This window comes from Haplochromis burtoni, unplaced genomic scaffold (genome assembly GCF_018398535.1).
Source record: "Haplochromis burtoni strain Fernald_Lab_line unplaced genomic scaffold, NCSU_Asbu1 Contig_17, whole genome shotgun sequence".
NCBI lineage: Eukaryota > Metazoa > Chordata > Actinopteri > Cichliformes > Cichlidae > Haplochromis > Haplochromis burtoni.
In genome coordinates, this window is record NW_024582378.1 from 236,867 (window position 1) to 257,833 (window position 20,967).

The following is a 20,967-nucleotide window of genomic DNA, read 5'->3' on the forward strand; positions in this document are numbered from 1 at the left end:
ATATAAATGATTGTTTATTGGCCCCAAATGTATTCTGCAGTAGGATGACAACTCCAAACAAACACCCAAAGCCATTAAGAACTATCTTCAGCATAAAGAAGAACAAGAAGTACTGGAAGCGATGGTACGGCCCCCACAGAGCCCTGATCACATCATCGAGTGTGTCTGGGATTACATGAAGAGACAGAAGGATGCAAGGAAGCCTACATCCACAGAAGATCTGTGTTTAGTTTTCCAAGATGTTTGTAACAATCTACCAAACAAGTTTCTTCAAAAACTGTGTGCAAGTGTACCTAGAAGAATGCAAAGGGTGGTCACACCAAATAAAGATTTGATGTAGATTTCTCTTTTGTTCCTTCACTGCATTTTATTGATTAATGAAAATAAATGATTAACACTTCCATTTTTGAAAGCATTCTTTGTCTACAGCATTTTTCCCTCACCTGCCTAAAACTTTAAATATCTAAAAAAATCTCTCTATATAATTTTTAACTCTTAGATGTGGTATTAATGTGACAGCACATAACTTTTCTCCCCCAAGAGAACAAATGATATTTACCAATACTAATAAAAAGTTACTGTTATTTACTTATATCATCTACTTTTACATACATTTTTATTCATCATAAAATTTTTTTAAAAATCCATGAAATAGATTTTATCAACTGACAAACACACAAAATTAATAATCACAGCTTATATTTTAATAATAAGTGAACAGTGAGTTTATATTCTGTCAAAAAAAAGAAAGGAAAAAAGAAAGATGTCTTTATACAGCAATGATACAAGCTAATCACAAATAAAAGTGCAAATGATCAGTGGGAGTGAAGAGAACACTTACAAAATAAAGATTTTCTTCTGCTTTCAGACTTTAAAAGAAGACGAAAATTTGGCAGTTACAAAGTTTCATAATTAAGTTACTTTAAACAGTAAAATGATGAAATTTAAGTGTGTCCGGACCCATCAGGACAAGAAACATTGCCTTTAATAGATGAAATCCAACCTTCAATTACATGTTTTCATGAAGTATGACTAAACAATAAAAACAATACACTACGTGTCCAGAAAAACCCATTTCCCCTGCATCACAAAGATCATTGATGCCAAATGCTCAAAATTTAACACTAAATTATTGGCCGTTAAGTCAGTGTAACAGTGTTTTAGTTTTGTTAATAAGAGTAAAAATAAATAACAACATGGCACACACCGGTGGGAAAAATTACTAGGCCCGAAAATGTGAAATAATGTGGTTGACACATAGCACCTGAACAGTTTAAATAAAATCACCCAAACAAATAAAATAAACATGTCTTGACTTCAGGTTAACTGAAGACAGTCGAATAAATAGACAAATCTACAGATTGTCACATAAGATCAGCCAAAAAAAAAAAAAATTGAAATGTCATCTTCAAACATAAAATGACCCTGTACAATCATGATTCTAAATATTTGACAATCAGAAAAGAAGAGAAACCTTTGGACATTTAAAAGCTGAACAGTTCACAGAACATTACAGTGAATTTCCAGCTCCGTGGTTTTACCGTTGGACTGTACTACAGTGGATTTACACAGTTCTCAATTTCAAATGATCCCATTTATCTTAGACTGGACACTTGCTCAGCCCCTCAATTCATCCTGTGTCTGAATCAAACCCTCTAAATTGGCTGTCCCTGACACACACGCAGCATGTGGGTGGGGCCTCTGTGGTCACAGCCACAGCCCTGTACATAAGATGACCATATTTGGGGTATCCACCCTGATTGACATCATTCATTTAAATTTGAGGAGAACACCCCCCCCCCGCGCCCACCCAAAAAAAAAAAAAAAAAAAAGACTTGAAACTTGCCATTTAGAGCAATCTGAAGCCTGGGGTTTTGAATTACAGGGATTATTTCTATGTTGCTGATATTATGAGCATTCATCATCTGAACTGTAGACATATCACAGGGGAAACTGGAAAGCAGAAAAACAGGTTGAGCAGTAAGTGAATTACCCCACTGTGACATACATTCGTGGAAACATGAAATATGAGAGCGAATGTCAGTCAGCACTCCTGGTTTTACAGAACATTAGAAGGAGTGAGATGAAAACGTGTTCTGTAAATTTAAATGAACAGACCTTCAACTGTTGTTCAGTTCAGCTCTGTTCATAAATAAGTACACGACAGAAAGCCTCATCATTTACCTGTCTGAGTATCACAATCACATTTACATTCACAACAATGTGCAAAAAGTAGCCGTTATACTCAGATTTAATAAATAATTATGTTTTTGTGTACCATCCTTTACCCAAGTTAACAGCTTGAAAAGGTTTGTCCAAAGAGAATTAAAGTTAAAGTTCTTCAGTCCAAATGACAATTTGGTTTTCCAGTAATTTCATCATTTAAAAAAAAAAAAATTAGTTTACATGTATCATGTTGCATGAATCGAAGACAATTGTATATTAACTAAATGTTCAATATTATCCACATTTACATGGATACATCTGAAAATGCTGTTTGCACATCAAAGGTTTCCATCCAAGAAAAGCATTATAAACATATACTGCAGCATATGTTTAAAGTACTTCAGTATATTAATGGAAGTTATTGAGGAGGAAACAAAACAATTTAATTTAACAAACAAAACAAAAACCCAAGTTTGAAATCAGGCAGGTCTACACTTTTTCCTTCTGCCTAGAATTCCCTGCTGATATTTTTTAATAAAAGAAATTATTAAACAGACTTAGAACTGCAGCATTGTTACTCAAGTGTGGACTGAAGCCAAAACTGAAGACACATCTTTGTTTTCAGATGTACCCATGTTATGAAAAACATCCCTGTGTAGCTGCATCTCCACCTGAGTCTTTAACCCACTCCGTGGATTAAACCTTGTACTCAGATTACCAGTGTGCAGACAAAAAATAAAACTGAAGTGCAAAAAATCAGTACTCCGTACACTCAGTGCAGTGATGAGCTGTCAGAACAGGACTGGAAGAATATAATTACAGAATATCATCTCTAACAGGTGATTGATGTACAGTGTAAGGCTGTAACAGCACAACGCTCCCAGGACTCCAGGAAAACCTATTTTAAAGTGACCTCTGAAAGCAGCACGTCACACTTAGACGTACAAAGACGCAAAGTGAAACGGCTCACTACAAACTCTGGAGCACAAACTGGAAAAGAAATTAAATGCTACAGCAGTTTGAGGACAGGTAAAACCTACCAACTCCTCCTCGGAAAACTTTATTCACCATTAGTCACTTTAAAAACTGTGCACAGGACGACAGCATTTACACTGGAAGACTGTCTGTTTTACTTAGGATTTTAAAGTCAGGCTCAATTAAGGAGAACTCGGTGGGTACCATGTGCCCCGTTTGTTTGATTAGCATCATTAGAGTACACAAAGGCCCAGGCTTAAGCAGGGCACTTAAACAGCTGCCTTTATGAAAATTGTGTTACGCAGTTAACAAATTGTTCCAATTAAACTACAAGATGCATAAAATTATGATCCTAATGCTCCTATGGAAGAGTGCTGCCCAAAGGTGTTTGAAAGAGACAAGCAAGCATGATAGAGAAGAGTTGAGATGCTGAGACAAAGTAAAGCGCTCTCAGGGCCAGATTATTAAGCACATGTAATTAAAGGGCAGGAAAGGAGGACTACTGTACGTAGTGCAAAAGCAGCCTAAAAAAAACAAACAAACAAAAAAACAAAACCCAGACATTTCTGCAGCTGCAATGATTCAGTACCAGTGGACACCGTGTGCGTCTTTTAATCAAAACTAGAGGAGACTGGGTGATGCAATTACAAGAAGAAACGGATTCACAAAATCCAATCAGGGTTTTTTTTAGCATTTGAGAGAAAGATGGCACAGCTATGTGGATGAGTATGACCAACGTGGTGCTGGTTTATGAAATATTAGTCAAATATAACCTAAAGAGCACGGCTGCCTATAACAGTGCTGTTAAAGGATTTTGATAAATTAAGCAAAAAAAAAAAACTGAATTTGACCAGCACCCAGACACAAAATGAGGAAAGAAAATGTTTATTTTAAATAAAATTTAAACAAGCAGTTAAAAATAAATGTAAATATGTCTGGTCTGTTTTACATGGGTGGAGTTCAGAGAATGTGATTTACAAATGTGCACATGTCACCGAGTAATCTACATCAACTACAGTGACTTATTACAAAGACCAAGTGCAAGTTCGGGACGGGACGCAATTTGGCACAGGAACTGAGGTTAAAAGAGGAACGATAAGGCCTTGTATGTACAGGAACATGCCTCAGGTAAAATACATCCACCTCTGAGTGTGAATGTGTCTGTACATACATTTACACTATGTACTGATTGTTCTCTTGTTTGTGTGGCAGCAAGCTCTCTGCCCACCACCGACTACATCCTAATACTGATTCAGATGGATGTGAACAGAACTGAAAAAAATAAACAAAACAACCTTTTTGTTAAGGATTGGCTGCTGCTTTGAATCAAGTACTTCTTAATAAGAGCTGATGTGCTATTTACTCTTCACAGGCTCAGATGGTTCAGATTTCTGACTGTAAAACAACAAAACAGAACAAATGAATAACAAAAACCTTTAGATGAACAAAAAGCTCACTGGAAGAGCCATCATCTCTCTGTAACAGTGTCAACTCTGTTGTAACTTCATCTCTCTTATTACTGTGACTACCAGTAACAGTCACTTTGTCACGTGTACCACTCATTCGCACCATTCCTCTATTCAGCAGTTAAAATGAGATTTTCTGAGCAAATTTCATGCGCCATCTTTCCCCTAAAACAAAGCTTTCTACACATTCTTTTTAAAATCTAACGCCCTTTTTCCTCCGTACGTGCGTCAGCTGTGTCTAAGAATCCTGAGCAAATAATTAGAAATTTTCACTCTGTCCTCGGAAAGCCCAAGTTTAAAAATCCCGTCATGCAATCCACACTAATCTATTTCTCATCAGCTGAGAAAAACAAAACAAAACACATTGTCCTCTAAGCTTTCCCTCTTTTGCTAGAACTACGCATTTAGCTGCCTGAGGAGTGTGAAATGGTGAGCGAAATCATTAACCACAGCAGTCTTTAAAACAGAATCAGTAACAATAAAAAAACAAAAAAAACAACCTTGAAATGAAACTGGTTTTCGTTCAAAGGGAGTGTGAATATAGATTTGCCAAATCGTCTGGTGCCATGCTCATGCCCCACTTATCTCTGACACAGTCCAACCGACCCACACAGTCGCACTACCGGCTCTTGTTAAAATGGGAGCTTCTTCAGCTGCTCAAAGGTGATGAAGAACTGAGAAGTATGTTAAGGAAACAGACAGTGGATTGGCAGATACAAATACTTCAATGCATTTACCTTGCAAAAAAAGTTGGTATTCAAATTGTACCAATGAAAACACTGACAGAGAGCATCATTGCCAGCACTACGATGGTTCATGGGGTAGGCTGAACAAACTCACCAAGTCCATTACTTGATTGCCATACAAGTCAATTTAATTTGTACTGTGCAAAAGTCTCAAGCCTCCTTTAATTTCTTTATATTTTTCGTTCAAGGAGCCAGACTTTCTTTAAAAGTACAGCCAGTGGCCAGCCGTTAAAAAAAAAAAAAAAAGAAGTTATTTAGCAATACAAAACAAACAAAAAGAAACATACTTCACTCATAAATATAAACTGATTAGTGTGTAATTATGTTCTCTAAGAAATTGATGCATTCTCATAAATGCATAAAATGAATCCAATAAAAATACATAGGAGTGGGCACTGGTTTTGAACAGTGGCTGAGATGGACATCATCCTTCTGCTTAATGGTGTAATGGAATGCAAAGGTCGAGAAGAGGAGAACTCATAGGCATTTATGTGACATGGAGGCAGTGAAATTAATTAAGTTGAGGATAAAATAAGCTTTCTATACATTTGAACCTTGAATACAGGAGGAGCGATGCGGTTTTCGTCCTGGTCGTGGAGCACTGGACCAGCTCTTTATCCTCTCGAGGATACTCGAGGGCGCATGGGAGTTTGCCCAACCAGTCTACATGTGTTTTGTGGACTTGGAGAAGGCATTCGACCGTGTCCCTCGGGGGGTCCTGTGGAGGGTGCTCTGGCAGTATGGGGTGTCTGGCCCATTGCTATGGGCCATTCAGTCCTTATACGACCGTTGCAAGAGCTTGGTCCGCATAGCCGGCAATAAGTCTGACTCGTTCCTGGTGGGTGATGGGCTCCGCCAGGGCTGCCCTTTGTCACCGATTCTGTTCATAATTTTTATGGACAGAATTTCTAGGTGTAGCCAAGTGGCGGAAGGCTTTCACTTCAGTGGTCTCAGGATCTCATCTCTGCTTTTTGCAGAGGATGTGGTTCTGTTGGCTTCATCAGGTGATGGCATCCAGCTCGCCTTGTAACGGTTTGCAGCCAAGTGTGAAGTTGTGGGAATGAGAATCAGCACCTCCAAATCTGAGGCCATGGTCCTCAGCCGGAAAAGGGTGGAGTGACCACTCCGGGTCAGGGTCTCGTCCCTGACCTGGAGGGGTCTTGTTCACAAGTGACGGGAGAAGGGAGCGGGAGATCGACAGACGGATTGGTGTAGCGGTTGCAATGATGCGGACACTGTACCGGTCTGTTGTGGTGAAGAGAGAGCTGAGTGTAAAAGCGAGCCCCCGGCCTCGGGCTCGGTCACTCAGGCACAGCTGGCTGCCGGCGGAGCTCACGGGCGCGTCACTGCAACTCCCCCTGGCTTCTGCTCCGCAGCTGCTGAGTGAGCCCTCATCTGGGACTCTCCTCAGCTCTTTCTGGGACAGTGGCGCGGCTGCCCCTCTGTTGGTCTTCCTTGGTCTCTTGTGTTCTGGGGGCCTCTGGATGTCTGGAGTTTTGATCTCCTCCATACCTGCTTCATGCCCTGGAGGACGGGGCTGTGGCCCCCCCACACCCTCTAGCAGATCATTACATGAAGGAACCTTTTAAAAACAAGCGCGTCCATGCTCACAGGTGTACACACGGGTGATCACACCCACAAACTACACCCTTTTTGGCTCCTACCTCAAAGCACACTGTGTTCTGTTGATCTTATGTGCTGCACAATAATGTTTAATATTTAGTATTTACTGTCATATTCCCATATATCATTGTGATGTTGTTTATTCTATTACTCTTGTTCTCTTCTGCTTGTTTTCTTTTTTCTTTCTCAGCAGGTGATCCAGGTGATTGATATATGCATTTTTTTTTCTCTGCCCATTCTGTTGGTTTTTGTCTTTTGCCCTTCTCCCCCGTCCCTCTTCTCAGCTGTTTCTCTTTCCCTCTTTCTTTCTCCCCTTCTTTCCCCCAGTCAAGTCTGTCCCGTATTCAGCAAGTGAAAATAAAATAAACAATAAAAGGTGAATCAAATGGACCATTATGGCAAGGCTGGGATGGTCAATTTGGTAAAGTAAATCCGTTGGGCATCTTTCTTTGCCTTTAGACAATAATTCTGATGGCAAAAGAGCCAAACGGGACAGGCAAAAAAAAAAAAAAAGCGAAGCTCTCAATTTACCGGTCGATCTACGTCCCTACCCTCACCTATGGTCATGAGCTGTGGGTAGTGACCGAAAGAACGAGATCGCGGATACAAGCGGCGGAAATGGGCTTCCTCCGAAGGGTGGCTGGCCTCTCCCTTAGAGATAGGGTGAGAAGTTCGGCCATTTGGGAGGGGCTCAGAGTAGAGCCACTGCTCCTCCACATCGAAAGGAGCCAGTTGAGGTGGTTCGGGTATCTGAAAAGGATGCCTCCTGGGCGAGGTTTTCCAGGCATGTCCCACCGGGAAGAGGCCCCGGGGCAGACCCAGGTCATGCTGGAGAGATATCTCTCGGCTGGCCTGGGAACGCCTGGGTGTTCTCCCAGATAAGCTGGAGGAGGTGACTATGGAGAGGGAGGTCTGGGCTTCTCTGCTTGGGCTGCTGCCCTCACGACCCGGCCCCGGATAAGCGGAAGAAAATGGATTGATGGATGGACAAAATAAGAAGTGGCAGGCCTAAAAACTGGAAGTCATGTCCACTGGGATTTATAACTACCCTGGTATACCATAACACCATGATATAGCCCGAGTCTAATAGGGATGGCCAAATGCTAAATTTTAAAGTACTAGCAGTTTTTTTCCATATTATATATCTAGATTTACTATTTCTGATCCTATTCCAGGTCTTTTATGGAATTAATTATTTTTCTAAGAACTAGAAATGATCCAAGTTCAAGTTTTGTTTTCTTTAAAGGATACAATGATGTTCCAAGGTCCCAGTCGTAGCCAGTTAGGCCAAAATCCCTTGTAAAGAGCAAAGAAGCCTTCATTCCTCCACGTCTGCATCAGTCCATCCAATGTTCCTTTGTAAATGGGGTTTCCAGACAAAACTCGCTGGTTCATCATTCGAGTTCTGACCACATCTACAGGATTGGAGGCCAGTGCCCCCGCCAAGCCACATGCAAAACTTGAACTGCAGAAAAACACAGAATGCAGATTAACTACAGCTGTTGCCACTGCACAGCTAAAGACAGACTTTAAGAATAGTTTAAACTTACATGAAATGTGCTAAAATAGTGTCTCCCATGAGGCCGGAACGAAGGAGGTGCTTCTTTGTTATGTCATAGACAGGAAGTTCCACTCCGACAACAATAGCTGCTCGCTGTGCTGTGGGGATGACACCCTGAAGACGTGAAGGATGGAGAAAATGAATCAGACCGTAACACACTTACAGTGCAACTCAGTGAACAGAATGAAGCAAGATGGGTGCCTATTTTCCTTGGGGGCATAGAAAAGTTGCTTTTAGGCTTTGTGATAAACTGTGGATAGATTGGACCAGATTAACTTGTAAAGAAATCACGTGAAGAGCTAGACCAGACCTTACTGTAACTTATGGTCAAAAACACCTTGACCTAGCTATACAGTGAAATGCAGCACTCACTCTCCACAGCCCTCTGGTGCCCTCTGTCTGGTAGATGTTGATGAAGTTGGACATCATGCTGCCTTGGAGCAGGCTGCCCTGTGCCTGCATTCTGATCTAAAACAAATGGAAACACAAAACAGTTGCTAAACTTTTGGCTCATGGATTAGGTTTAAAAACAGAAAAAGGTTCACCTATAAAGTTACTAGTATTATGTTTCATGAGTGAGTATTTCTCAGCATATCAGTGTCACAACTGCTGTTTAATAAATAATAAAGCAGTGCTTTGATATTGACAGCACACACATTCCAATATCCTAGGGCTTACTGCCAACATTAGTAGTCACCTTGAGAACATCTGTAGGGTTGGCCAAAGAGGACGACAGGACTCCAGACACGACACCGCAGAAGACGTTGATGACCATCGTCTCATCTGTCACAAAATTACACAAATTGAGTCAAGACGGAGCCAAAACCAACCAGCAAACTAGCAAATACTAGATCATCCTATAATTAACTATGAATTGATGTCTAAAGGGTTATTTCTAGAGATAACGTAAATTTTATGAACACTTAATTCTTGCTTTGTGTATCAGTTTTGGTACACTATTGCATCTTCTCTGGGTCTAAACATCAGTGTAATTATTTAGAACAGCAACCGAGACAACTCGGCACAATTATTATTATTTCTTCTTAATGTCTGTAGATTACAGAACAAAGTGTTAATTTTGCAAGGATCCAGTTACTGTATAGTGTATACAGTTTAAAATATAAATACAATTTCTTTAATGCAAACTAACTTAAAGTGTTGACTTTTTGTGACAAAAAACCCCCCAAAAAACCCCCCCCCAAAAAAACCCCACATATTGGCATTATTTTAGGGCCTGTTTTGAAACATCTGTTGAGGAAGAAAAGTTCAATTGTTTTTGCACCTTGTACTTTCAACATCTCACATCAACGTCTGATCACAATGAGAAAAATCGACATATCAAAGAATCAACCCTTTTAAATATCTTACATCCTTAAAAAATGACAAATCAAGAGTAGAGCTCAACTGATATATCAGTCTCTCTCATTTCAGCATTAGTGTAAATGTTGATGTTGTTGTTCACACTTTTTTACATTTCTTATAATGCTGAAAATAATCCTCATGAAAATGTATAAATGGTATTATCACAGTTCAGTGTTTACAGCTGTTTCTAGACAGATTTGAGAGTTTTCTTGCAGTCCAACAGTACTAGCCATTAAAGTCTGAGCATGCGCTAAAAAAAAAAAAACTAAACCCAAAGTTGCCAAAAATAAATTTAAATTAAAAAAAGGAAATGGCCTGAAAACAACAACATAAAGCAGAATGGAGTAGGCAACGCGGCTAAGCAGACAATGCATAGTCAAGTGACACCTTAATGGCAAGTTGCTAACTAACTTGTAAGATCTTTTGCTAGTAGGTGAGAACCTACCCAACCTCTGACTATTTTTCTCTTTAAATGCATACTACAGAATATTGTGTATCAACAGTAGCAAATGATACACTGGAATGATTTGAACTCCACAGAAATCATTATTAGCCCCAAAAAGAAACATTAGCCGTTAGCCTGTCTCTTAACTAGAGCCTGTCTGAAATGAAGTTCTCTTAATTTTGAGTAAAAGCTACAAAATTAGGATAGCTATTTCTGGAAGGTGGAAAGGTTAAAAATATGCTAAAAGGCACCAAGTTGAAATTACAGATTCCTATTCAGAGCTCTTATCAAGCACACAGTACTTCACAGTCAGTTTTAAGAGAAGAGAGAAGGAGAAAATCAAAGGCTTATCTAATTTTCTCATATTTTCTATAATCTACATTGTGCATACTGGCTTAAAAACATTCAGATGGTTGATCTCATTTGTAGTAACCAAATGTGGTGTCTACACTGGATCAAGGAATAGAAATCTGACATTAGCAGTACAACAGTGTAATCGCTGTGTTGCTTATTAAGGACAGAAATGTACACATTTCCCTGTGATTTGTGGTCTCAAATAAGGTCAGTGCAAGTACAAGCTGGCAAGTGTGCTGACAAATGCCATCTAAATTCAATTTTATTATATTTTATACTGACTTTTGTTATTTAGCATCAAACCACAACTATTGCCAAGGTGGCTGGGATGGTGCCTCCCTCCCCTCCCACTTATGTCTTTGGATGACAGTTACTTAAACTAAATTAGGCAGGTGCATAAATTTGGACACCCCAACAGAAAAATTACATCAATATTTAGTAGATCCTCCTTTTACAGAAATAACACCTCCAAACACTTCTTATAGCTTCCAATGAGAGTCTGGATTCTGGTTGAAGGTATTTTGGACCTTTTGTCTTTACAAAACATCTCCAGTTCAGTCGGGTTTGATGGTTTCAGAGCATGGACAGCCCGCTTTAAGTCCCACCATAGATTTTCAATAATATTCAGGTCTGGGGACTGAGATGGCCATTCCAGAACATTGTACTTGTTCCTCCTGCATTTGTCTCCCATACAGCATCTCCTTGTGCAAAGTGCGCTGAATAGTTGAACGATGGACAGTGACACCATCTGCAGGAAGATGATGTTGTAGGTCTTTGGAGCTGGTGTGTGGGTTGACTATGACCGTTCTCACCATCCTTTCCCTCTGCTTATCTAAGATTTTCCTTGACCTGTCACTTCCAGCCTTAATTACAATTGTGGTCTTCCATTTCCTCACTATGTTCTTCACAGTGGAAACTGACAGCTGAAATCTCCGAGATAGTTTTTTGTATACGTCCCCTAAACCATGATGTTGAACAATCTCTTTGAGAGTTGTTTTGAGGCTCCCATGTAGCCACTCTCAAGAGAAGATGCAAAGAGGAGAAAAACTTGCAATTGGCCACCCTAAATACCCTTTCTCGTGACTGGATTTACCTGTGTATGTAGGTCAAGGGTCAATGAGCTTACCAAACAAATTTTATGTTTCAATAATTAGTGCTAAAGGTATTCAAATCAATCAAACAAGGGTGCCCAAATTTATGCACCTGCCTAATTTAGTTTAAGTAACTATTGCACACTTTCTGTAAATCCTATAAACTTCATTTCACTTCTCAAATATCATTGTGTTTGTCTGCTATAAGATATATTTAAATGAAATTGCTGATCCAAACAACCAATGATTTATGAAGGAAAAACGTGAAAATTATCAGGGGTGCCCAAACTTTTGCATACCACAGTATATAAAAAGGAAGCCAATTTCAGTCTCAAACAACATCACTTTCCTTTTCTGGTAAAAAAAAAAAAAAAAAATTATGCAATTTTGTGCTGTGCACACTTTATATCAAATATATGTTTGACAAATGGATAAAAGCTTATCAGAGTGTCAGTATCAAAACAGCCTCTTTCATAGTTTCCTGCCTTTTCCATCCCCACTCATCTTTCTGTCCCTTCCTTCCTTCCTTACTGGACGTACTTTGCCTGTTGTTTAGCTTGCAAATTACTGCCGGGATGGTAACTCACTCACTTCCATATGGGTCAACATAGGTGTGGTATTGTCGCTCTATTCAGAGGAAATATGTTGGAAAAAAGAAATGTCCAACTTAACCTGGGTAAAATGTTGGGACCTTAGTGTGTTTGCATTTTCCCTTACATTGTTTACTTTATCAAGGCTGATTTTGATTTTTAACAAATAAAGGACATCCGCTCAGCTAAGGTGAATGTATTTTATTCATTTCCAGGGGCAAATTATCATATAACTGCTTTACTTTCAACCATTTCCAACAAACATACAAACATCATTAACCTCTTTTCATCCACTTAATCTCAAACAAGTGACAACACAACACCCAATATTTTGCAATCCAAACAAAGAAGAAAAGATTTGCAAGGGTTTTTTTCATGTTTGATGCACAAAACTAGCATTGATTGCAAACAGAAAGATAAAGAATGAGCATGAAAAAATGAAAAGCAAGAGAAGCACGGTCATGCACAATCAATTTTTGGTTCACCTGCCATGGAGACTTTTATAGTTATGAAACTGCACCAGCCCCAGATTTTTCAAAGGCCAAGAGCATTTTAGAAGCCGAATTTTGTGTTAATTATTCCACACTACAATGTTAAATGACTCTGATATTCTGCTATTTGGTTTGCTGTCCTAGAAATATGACTTGCATAGTAATAAAAAAAAAAAAAAAAAAAAAAAAATACTGGCTTTAAGTCAAATTGAGGTAAATCAGTGCACTGCAGCTTTGGTTATGCTCCATTCCTTTTCAATGTCAGTATATCTTAATGATCAACTCAACACTTGGCAAGAAAGAAGAAATGGCTGTTGTGTCTCAGGGAGCCGTTAGAGAAGGACAGTTATTGATATTCACTCTGGACTGTTTAACTGAGCTTCAAAATTCGCCTTAAAGATCATGGCAGGCTTGTAAAGCGCTCGCTTTGTGTAGCAGAGTTTTTACCATTTAAAAAATAAATAAATAAATAAACAGCAATATTAATCTTTTCCCCTTTCTCCTGTCTAATTCCATCATGCTTCTAGTGCTAACACCACAAACCTCTGTTACATCCGTGCCCGCACCACTAAATTAGATATTGTCAGACAGTGAATACTAGCGAAGAAGACGACGACGAAGAAGAAGGATCGTCAATAATAATGATGCTGTTGCTGGGAAAAAAATGATCAAACATCTTAATGAGTGTAGTTGTAACACATTATCTTTGCCTTACTTGGTTCCCTGTTGCTGTGCATATGCAGAGCTGCCTACATTTTAACTGTGCTGATAAAGTCCAGCACAGAACCTGCGTGAGCAGAAAATAAGCAAAGGGAGTCTGTTTAAAAACAGTTTTTCTGGAGCATCTCTATTTCAACCTCATCTATGTTTGGCCTTTACCTTTGTGACAGATCCCTTTCCTCTCCTGTACTATATAAGCCAATAACATAGTATGTTTAAACCATTTGGAGTTCATTTTGTAAGCTTACTGATCCTCAAGATGCAATGCAATATTACTTCAAGTATTCCAACGGTGATTTGATTCCAGTTAGAAACACAAATCCCCTTTGGAGGGGTGTCAGAAAGGGCATCGGGCTCAAAACTCTGCCAGATCAAACCATGAGCTACTTGTTATGGTGAATCCTTGTAGAAAAGGAGCAGCCGAAATATCCATTTAGTCATCATTACTGGGTATGCTGAATGGAAGATGGTCCTTTAAAAAACAAAACAAAAAAAAACAACAACAACAAAAAAGAAAACCCTTTACAGCAGGGGTGGGTAACATAAGAAGGGGGAACTGTTGTGGAGGGCTGCACCATAAACAGAACCCAGTTCAGCTTTTTAGCCTCCACAACAATCCCAGATTTAGACTTTTTGTTTTTATTTCACTTTATTTTCAGTTAGTTTACTTGTCTGTGTTCAGTTTTTAATCATTTGAAAATGTTTAGTTTTAGTTTTCTATTGTTTCAGTGGTAGTTTTAGACTTTCTCATTAGTACAGTTTGGAGGGTGTTTAGATATTTGGAGAAATTTAGAAAAAAAAAAAAAATCACAACAGACATCACAATACAAATGCACCTCTGTGTAAAGCAGGGGTAGGCAACTCCAGGCCTCAAGGGCCAGTGCCCTGCAGGTTTTAGATATCACACTGGGTCAACACACCTGAATCACATGATTAGTTCTTACCAGGCCTCTGGAGAACTACAAGACATGGTGAGGAGTTAATTTAGCCATTTGAATCAGCTGTGTTGGATCAAGGACACATCTAAAACCTGCAGGACACCGGCCCTCAAGGACTGGAGTTGCCTATCAGTGCTGTAAAGAGATGACCAAAGTGCCACATAACTGCTTGGGTTTTCTTTTTTTATTCCCCTCCCAAAAAGTCAAAGTTCTATTTATTGCACAGCCCAGTGTCTTTATATTAACACATTAACTAAAATGCTTTACATAGTTTTTCCATTTCATATGTTAAAGGGGTCAAAGATATGACTCTGAATAGCAGCATCAGTTAACCAGCTAAAATGCAAATGTAAGAAAATGACTCTCTGTCCGTTCTGTTTTTATTATGGAAGATCCAAGACAGCTTAAAAAGCATTTGCTTACTGTAATCTCTGGTTTTGGCTGAGCCCAAACTAAAATCTTACAAATCAAATGCATGTTAAAGGACATTGTATCAGTTTACTGTGAGGACAGAATAATTGTTATTCTAAATTTTATGCCGTATTAAAACACCTACATGGTTGGCCAGTTGTCTGGTTTAGCTGATTAGAGTAAATGTGAGAATACTATCAAGTTTTCAGCTGGGTTCTGTGTAACTAACTAATGAAACCCTGTGAATTAAAGACAGTCTAAAATTTGCCTTTTAAGGAGAACTTAGTAAAAGGACACAAAAACAAAAAAAAAAAAAAGATATTAGAGTTAGAAATAGTGGTACCAACCTTCTGGCTGACTGACAAATAGCCTCTTCAGAGAATTGTAGGTTCCTATCTTGATTGTCCCGTAAGAAGCCTGTCTCAAAAGAGCCGGGGAAATTCTGTGAGGGGAAGATTTAAAAAAAAAATGTTTGATTCAAGTCAGTTCCTAAAGCGAGTATATATATCAAGAACTTACTTGCGTGGCTATGAATGCAAGTCAATACCATTTCGGCCTTAAGGATTGTGAAATTCTAGCTATTGTCTGTTACACAGAAAGTGGATTTTAGAAAGTGCTCTGAAAACACCTGAATGCTCTAAAAACAAAGAGAAGCTTGTTTTTAAATCTTTTTCAGAATGGATTGCATTACTTTCCCCACGGGGCTGTCAGCTGAATTCAGCTCAGCCGCCCGCAAAGTGTAGCAGCTCTGCGTTCAGTCTTTATTACTGCATATTGTAGAGCACATCAAGGCTCCAGACTAATGTTCAATTATTTTCCCTCCCCACATCAGTAAATGTAAAAGAGTATTCACAGTGTCTTATCATGTTCAAATAATCAGCCTTTACTTGTCATGAAGTTGTTGCTGTGGCACATTCTAAACTATTTGTTCTGATGATTGCAAACAGTTAAGAAAAACCACATGGTGAACAACCATCCAGCTTTTCTCCTTCAGAAGGTGAGTACCAAAGGGCTGAAGATGAGTGTGGCTGATAAATGAGAAGCGAATGAGTCCCACACTTTCCCACACTTTTTGCTTTTCTCAGACTGCAACATCCTCAACTTGTGTCTTATTCCACCCACGAGAAATGTGAGCAGAGGAGTGGAGGCAATATGAATTTAACAGAATGAGAACATATTTGCCTCTGCGCCTCAGTTAAAGAGGGCATGTGGTGCAGCTTCATCATAAATTGGTTTGTTACTGCCCACCTACTGATGTATGCTTCGATCTCAGATGTAACAGCGCTCATGACGTCTTACCATTTAGGACTTAGTTAAATTGAGAAGGGTGCAACATGACCAAATGTGAAATCATACACACAAGAGCAAAAAGTCTGATTAGCAGCTTCCCCTGTATGCCTGTTCTCTATGCTCTCCACACGAATTTTAAGAATTCAAACATTTTTCAGTATGGTGGAAAAAGACCGATTTCCTGGTCACTGGCAGGAGGATAGAGGACAGAAGAGACAAGGAGGAATAATTTAGAGAACTCAGAGGACTTTAGGCTTTACTTGGGCAGCCAACCCAAGTATATTATTAATTCTTCCCGCCTTGTGGTTTCCCTAACAGCTCGCCAGCTAGCTACTCTGGCAATCCATGATATTACTGACCTTCCACCAGCTCCAATCCAAGATAGTGGAGTTGGAGTTCATCCACAGGGTGAGAGACAGCTGATTGCATTGTTCAGGTATTTATGGCCACAAAGTACTTCACAAATATTTCCACTGGAGAATTTATTAACTGTGTTATTCAATAACTCATTTAAGAAAATGTGTGCAAAGAAAGGAGTCACAAATGTGAACACAGGGTTGCTTAATTATGTGTTTTTTTGGTCAGTAAGACTATAGATATTCATCACGATCACTCAAAAGGAAGGGATTTATTAAATAAGAAAAGAGTTGTTTAACTAGATTTCCTATGAACCCGGACCTCGTGCATGTGTACAAATGGCAAATAAAATATTTTATCTTCATCTTTCTTTAACTTTTATTATACCTTACCTAACAAAAGCTAAATAAACTAAACCAAACATACTGCAGCATGGCAGGGATTTTTATTAAGGGGTAAAAATCAAGGAAAGAGATGTGTTGAAGGCCAAAAGAGAAAATTATTTTAAAGTAGAAGCAGCACAAATATTGTTTAGGCTGAAATTCAAATTCATTTATTGCATAGCCCTGTGAACAGACCCCTTGCAGCTCATATAGTTATATTTTTTTGCATATCATATATTTTTACTATATTTCTCATATGCTGTCTTTATACATTTATTATTCCTTTAAATGATCACTTATTCTATTTCTCTATTTTATATGAGCATTTTTTGCATCTGTTGTGGACAGCAAAGGAAAAATTTAGTTGTACAGGGAAACATGTTGGGAAATATTTTGTTATATGCAGATATTTTGTGCATATGACAATAACACTTTGAAACTTTAATGTGAGAAACACTGACAGTGGTGAGTTTATTTTTAACCAGTGGAGTGCATTCATATTTACTGAGGTTCATATCCCGACCAACCTAAGCTGCAGACCACTCTAACCATACGTGACCCGACTCCCTTCTACCCCCCCTTCCACAAAATATCATGAAGCTAAAATAGAATACTAAACTGCTTTAACAGAGCAGCCAGCAGCAGCCTGCGTCACCCATATATGATATCAGAAGTGAGTAGCAAGTAAGACTATTTGACTGCACAATGAGAGAAAAGAAAATGAGATCTCCCTGTCTTCTAGGAACAATAATTTACCTGGGACTGTATGCACACTCCCTGGAAATAAGAGCTGGTAGGACTGAAATTCTAAGGAAATCTTTATTCAAATAACCCCCACTTAAACTTACAGCGGAGTCTTATTTCAAAGTGCATTAGCTCTCAGTAAAGCTCAAATGAAAAACACTGGCGAGGGGGGCAGTCACTTCTCTGCAGCACAAGCAATGTAGACAGGGAGATAGCAGAATTATTTATAACATTAGAGAAAATATTAAATACAAATGGACTTTCCTACATATAAGAAATGATGGAGCCAATCAATGAGGTTTTGGCATTCCACCAAAGAGATATAAACCAGATTTTTTAACATTGTTGCTACAGAGTTAAATTTATTAAGACTTTTCTGTACATCAAATGGCCCAGAAAATACAGGAAATGCTAAGACATCCGTTAGGTAAAGCAACACAGGCTCTTTGCCAGCACTGCTTATGTGCACAGTCAGCCTACAAAGGCTCAGCTGAGTCAGAAAACAAAAACGTATTAAGCAAAGACAGGAATTTTTAATCTTGATCAAGCAATAGCATTCATGTAAACTAGAGAGATGCATCACGGAAAACCTTTCTACAGTGAAACTATGACATGTTATGCAGATCAAATGAGTGGCCTAAAAGATAATATTCCATACCCAGAGTAGAGCGCCCGAATGCCCTCCTCCTTCCCGATCCTGAACAGAGCATGGAACATGCCTCTGTAGCGCACCTCTGTGTACTGAGACTGACCTTGGACCTGTAGTCTGGTCTTAGTAAGGTCAATGGGAAATGTGCCTGAGAATGAAAAATAGGGATTAAAAACACATTTTATGTGGTTTATTATTTTATTTTATTTATTTTATTATTTTAAAAAGACTCAGAATACAGAAACAAATGTATATCATGTAGCTCTATGTTCATATCATATACAGTAAACATCAAACATGTTAAAAAAGAAATCCTCTACTGAAGTCAATAGATGAGTTCTACAAGAGGAAAGATAGTGGTAGAAGCATAACTTCCAGAAAGTTTATTTTTGGCGTTTAAAAAAAAACAAACAAAAACAAACAAACAAACAAAAAAAGATTAGTCTGAAATGAACGCCTCAAAATTACATATTGATTATGACAAAACTATTATTAACAGTTACTTTAATCAGCACTCAAACCACAGATTATTCAACAGAATTAAACATTTACTTATTGTTTATATTAAAAAGAAGCATGTATTTTTTAGTTGCAGAACTTCTCATTCAGTTGCAAAAAAATAAACAAACAGGTCCATGTAAAATGGACTAACCCTGCCAGAACCGAGCAGAGAGTAAATCTGAACTTTTATGGAGACACTTGAGTGAAAGAATATGATGGGCTGAAAGCCAAAGTGTTGTTAAAATTTAAGTTTGAATGCCTCCATGGCTCTTGCTACTGGTTACTTGCTCTTAGAATGTCATTGTGTTATTAGTTTTACAACCTAATTCTAAGCAACATGTATTTAAACACAGGAAATGTATTTTTCTTCATTCTTTAAGACTCTAAATAGAGCAACAGATGAAATGTTTTAATTTTGTCTCATGTTCTCTGGGGGAAAAAAAAAATAGAATAGCCCTTTATTGTCACTGTACATGTACAATGAAATTGGAGGTGCTCCACACCAACTGTACCGGAACAAAATATATAAATAGTAGACAATAGGATTAAATAGCAAAGAGTAGCTGATGAAGAGTGATTTAAATGGGCTTTTGCATGGAGCAAAAAAATCTAAATATGATTTTGAATGTGATGATTGTGTGAGAGACACAAACTGAGGCTAAACACCAGACTTTTGTCAGCACTCAACAATCTGGACTGAACTTTGTGAATGCCACACACCTGCGATTGCAGAATGGGGAACACAATTATCACCAAATGGCTTTGACATTTTCTCTGCTACATGCACCATTTCCCTTTTTGGAGCCAGTGTTATCTGTAGTGATGCATTTTCCTACAATACTGGCGGTTAACCATTTGCATACAACGCGCTCTACTCGTGTTACATTAAAGCATATACCCCCGACTCCCAAAAATATATATACAAAAAAACCCCAAAAATACACCTGATGGTCAATGTGTGGATATTGCGGCGCACCACGTACCGAATTCTGCGACAATCGAGGCCATCCCTCCGTAGATAAACGGCTTCCAGTTCAAGTTGGCCATCTCCGTGGTGGCGGCTGCTGCTTCCACCTGCTGCAGCCCCGCTAAAAATAGAAGAAGACCACCCAGACAGAGGTCAACGCAGTGCTGCCACCTCAGACAATACAACATGTCGACAAACATTGAGGTAAAAGAGGATGCTACAGATCAACGAAGTGCCTCAGCATCAGCATCCCAGCATACTGCGCCGGAAAGAGACGCCCCGCAGTATCGAACGCGGTGAGGAGAGCCGTCATATTTGTTGTGACCCTACTATTGGCTTATAATAAAGTCAATAACATTTTCGGCGTCTTGATTGGCTGGGGTGCAAGAGGCGGGCACGGAATGCGTTACCGATAGCAACAGTGCCAAGAGAAATAAATGAAGTTATTTATTATTACTACTGGTCATAGAATCACAAAGAAGCTATTTTATTAATGAAATCTAAATCATATGATGAGATATACAGTTTTAATCATTTTATAAAATGGTCTTTTTTTTTTCTTTTTTTTTTACACAGATGATCGCCCACCTGCTTCCAGCGTTCCGCCTCGAAACAGATGGCTGCTGCTAGGCTAAATGCTACTTCTAAAAAAATACTAGCCGGTCTGTTAGCAAATTTACCAACTGGCAACCAGTTACTGTCAAACTGAACGTACCTGTGCTGTAGATAAAGTCCGCGACCTTCTATGCAGCTTGGTTTCCCATGTGTCAGAGAATAACTATGCATTGACTTTAATAAAATGCCGGCGGAAAACTTCTCACCTTTCGTTAGCTTCCCATTTACGCTAGCGCCAACTGTGGCAGAATTTGTAAAAACAGGATTTCCGTTAACACTTTCAAAATAAAACGCCTTTTGTCTAACTAAAGTAATCAAGCAATGTAATTTATGTCGTTACGGTTAAAGCAGTGTTTACACAAATAAAACATAAATAAACAAAGTAATGCTAAATGTAATTTCAGGTGGCTAAAAATGAAAACAGTGATCTTAAAATAAAGTTTCATGGAATAAACAATTTTAAACTAGTGATTTAGCTAGGCTACTGATGGTTTACTGTTGTTGCACTTATTTCTAAATGTT

At 38.7% G+C, this 20,967-nt stretch overlaps 1 protein-coding gene across 3 annotated transcripts; it reads right to left on the reverse strand.

Annotated features, from left to right (window-relative positions):
* Window positions 1-859: 859 nt before the first annotated feature.
* Window positions 860-20,722, reverse strand: slc25a14 (solute carrier family 25 member 14). 3 transcript variants are annotated; one of them, XM_014330703.2, is made up of 9 exons: window positions 20,652-20,722; window positions 19,847-19,951; window positions 18,372-18,510; window positions 15,287-15,381; window positions 9,235-9,320; window positions 8,910-9,005; window positions 8,527-8,651; window positions 8,228-8,441; window positions 860-5,281 (listed from the first exon to the last, which is right to left on the reverse strand). In XM_014330703.2, exons 2-9 carry the CDS (start codon window positions 19,908-19,910, stop codon window positions 5,240-5,242), a joined length of 861 nt encoding a protein of 286 aa, XP_014186189.1. In that variant the 5' UTR covers window positions 19,911-19,951; window positions 20,652-20,722; the 3' UTR covers window positions 860-5,239. The 3 variants fall into 3 exon arrangements, with proteins under 3 accessions (XP_014186189.1, XP_005916044.2, XP_042074218.1); XM_005915982.3 differs by having other exon boundaries at window positions 20,546-20,708; XM_042218284.1 differs by lacking the exon at window positions 20,652-20,722 and having other exon boundaries at window positions 19,847-20,156.
* Between the last annotated feature and the right edge of the window lie 245 nt (window positions 20,723-20,967).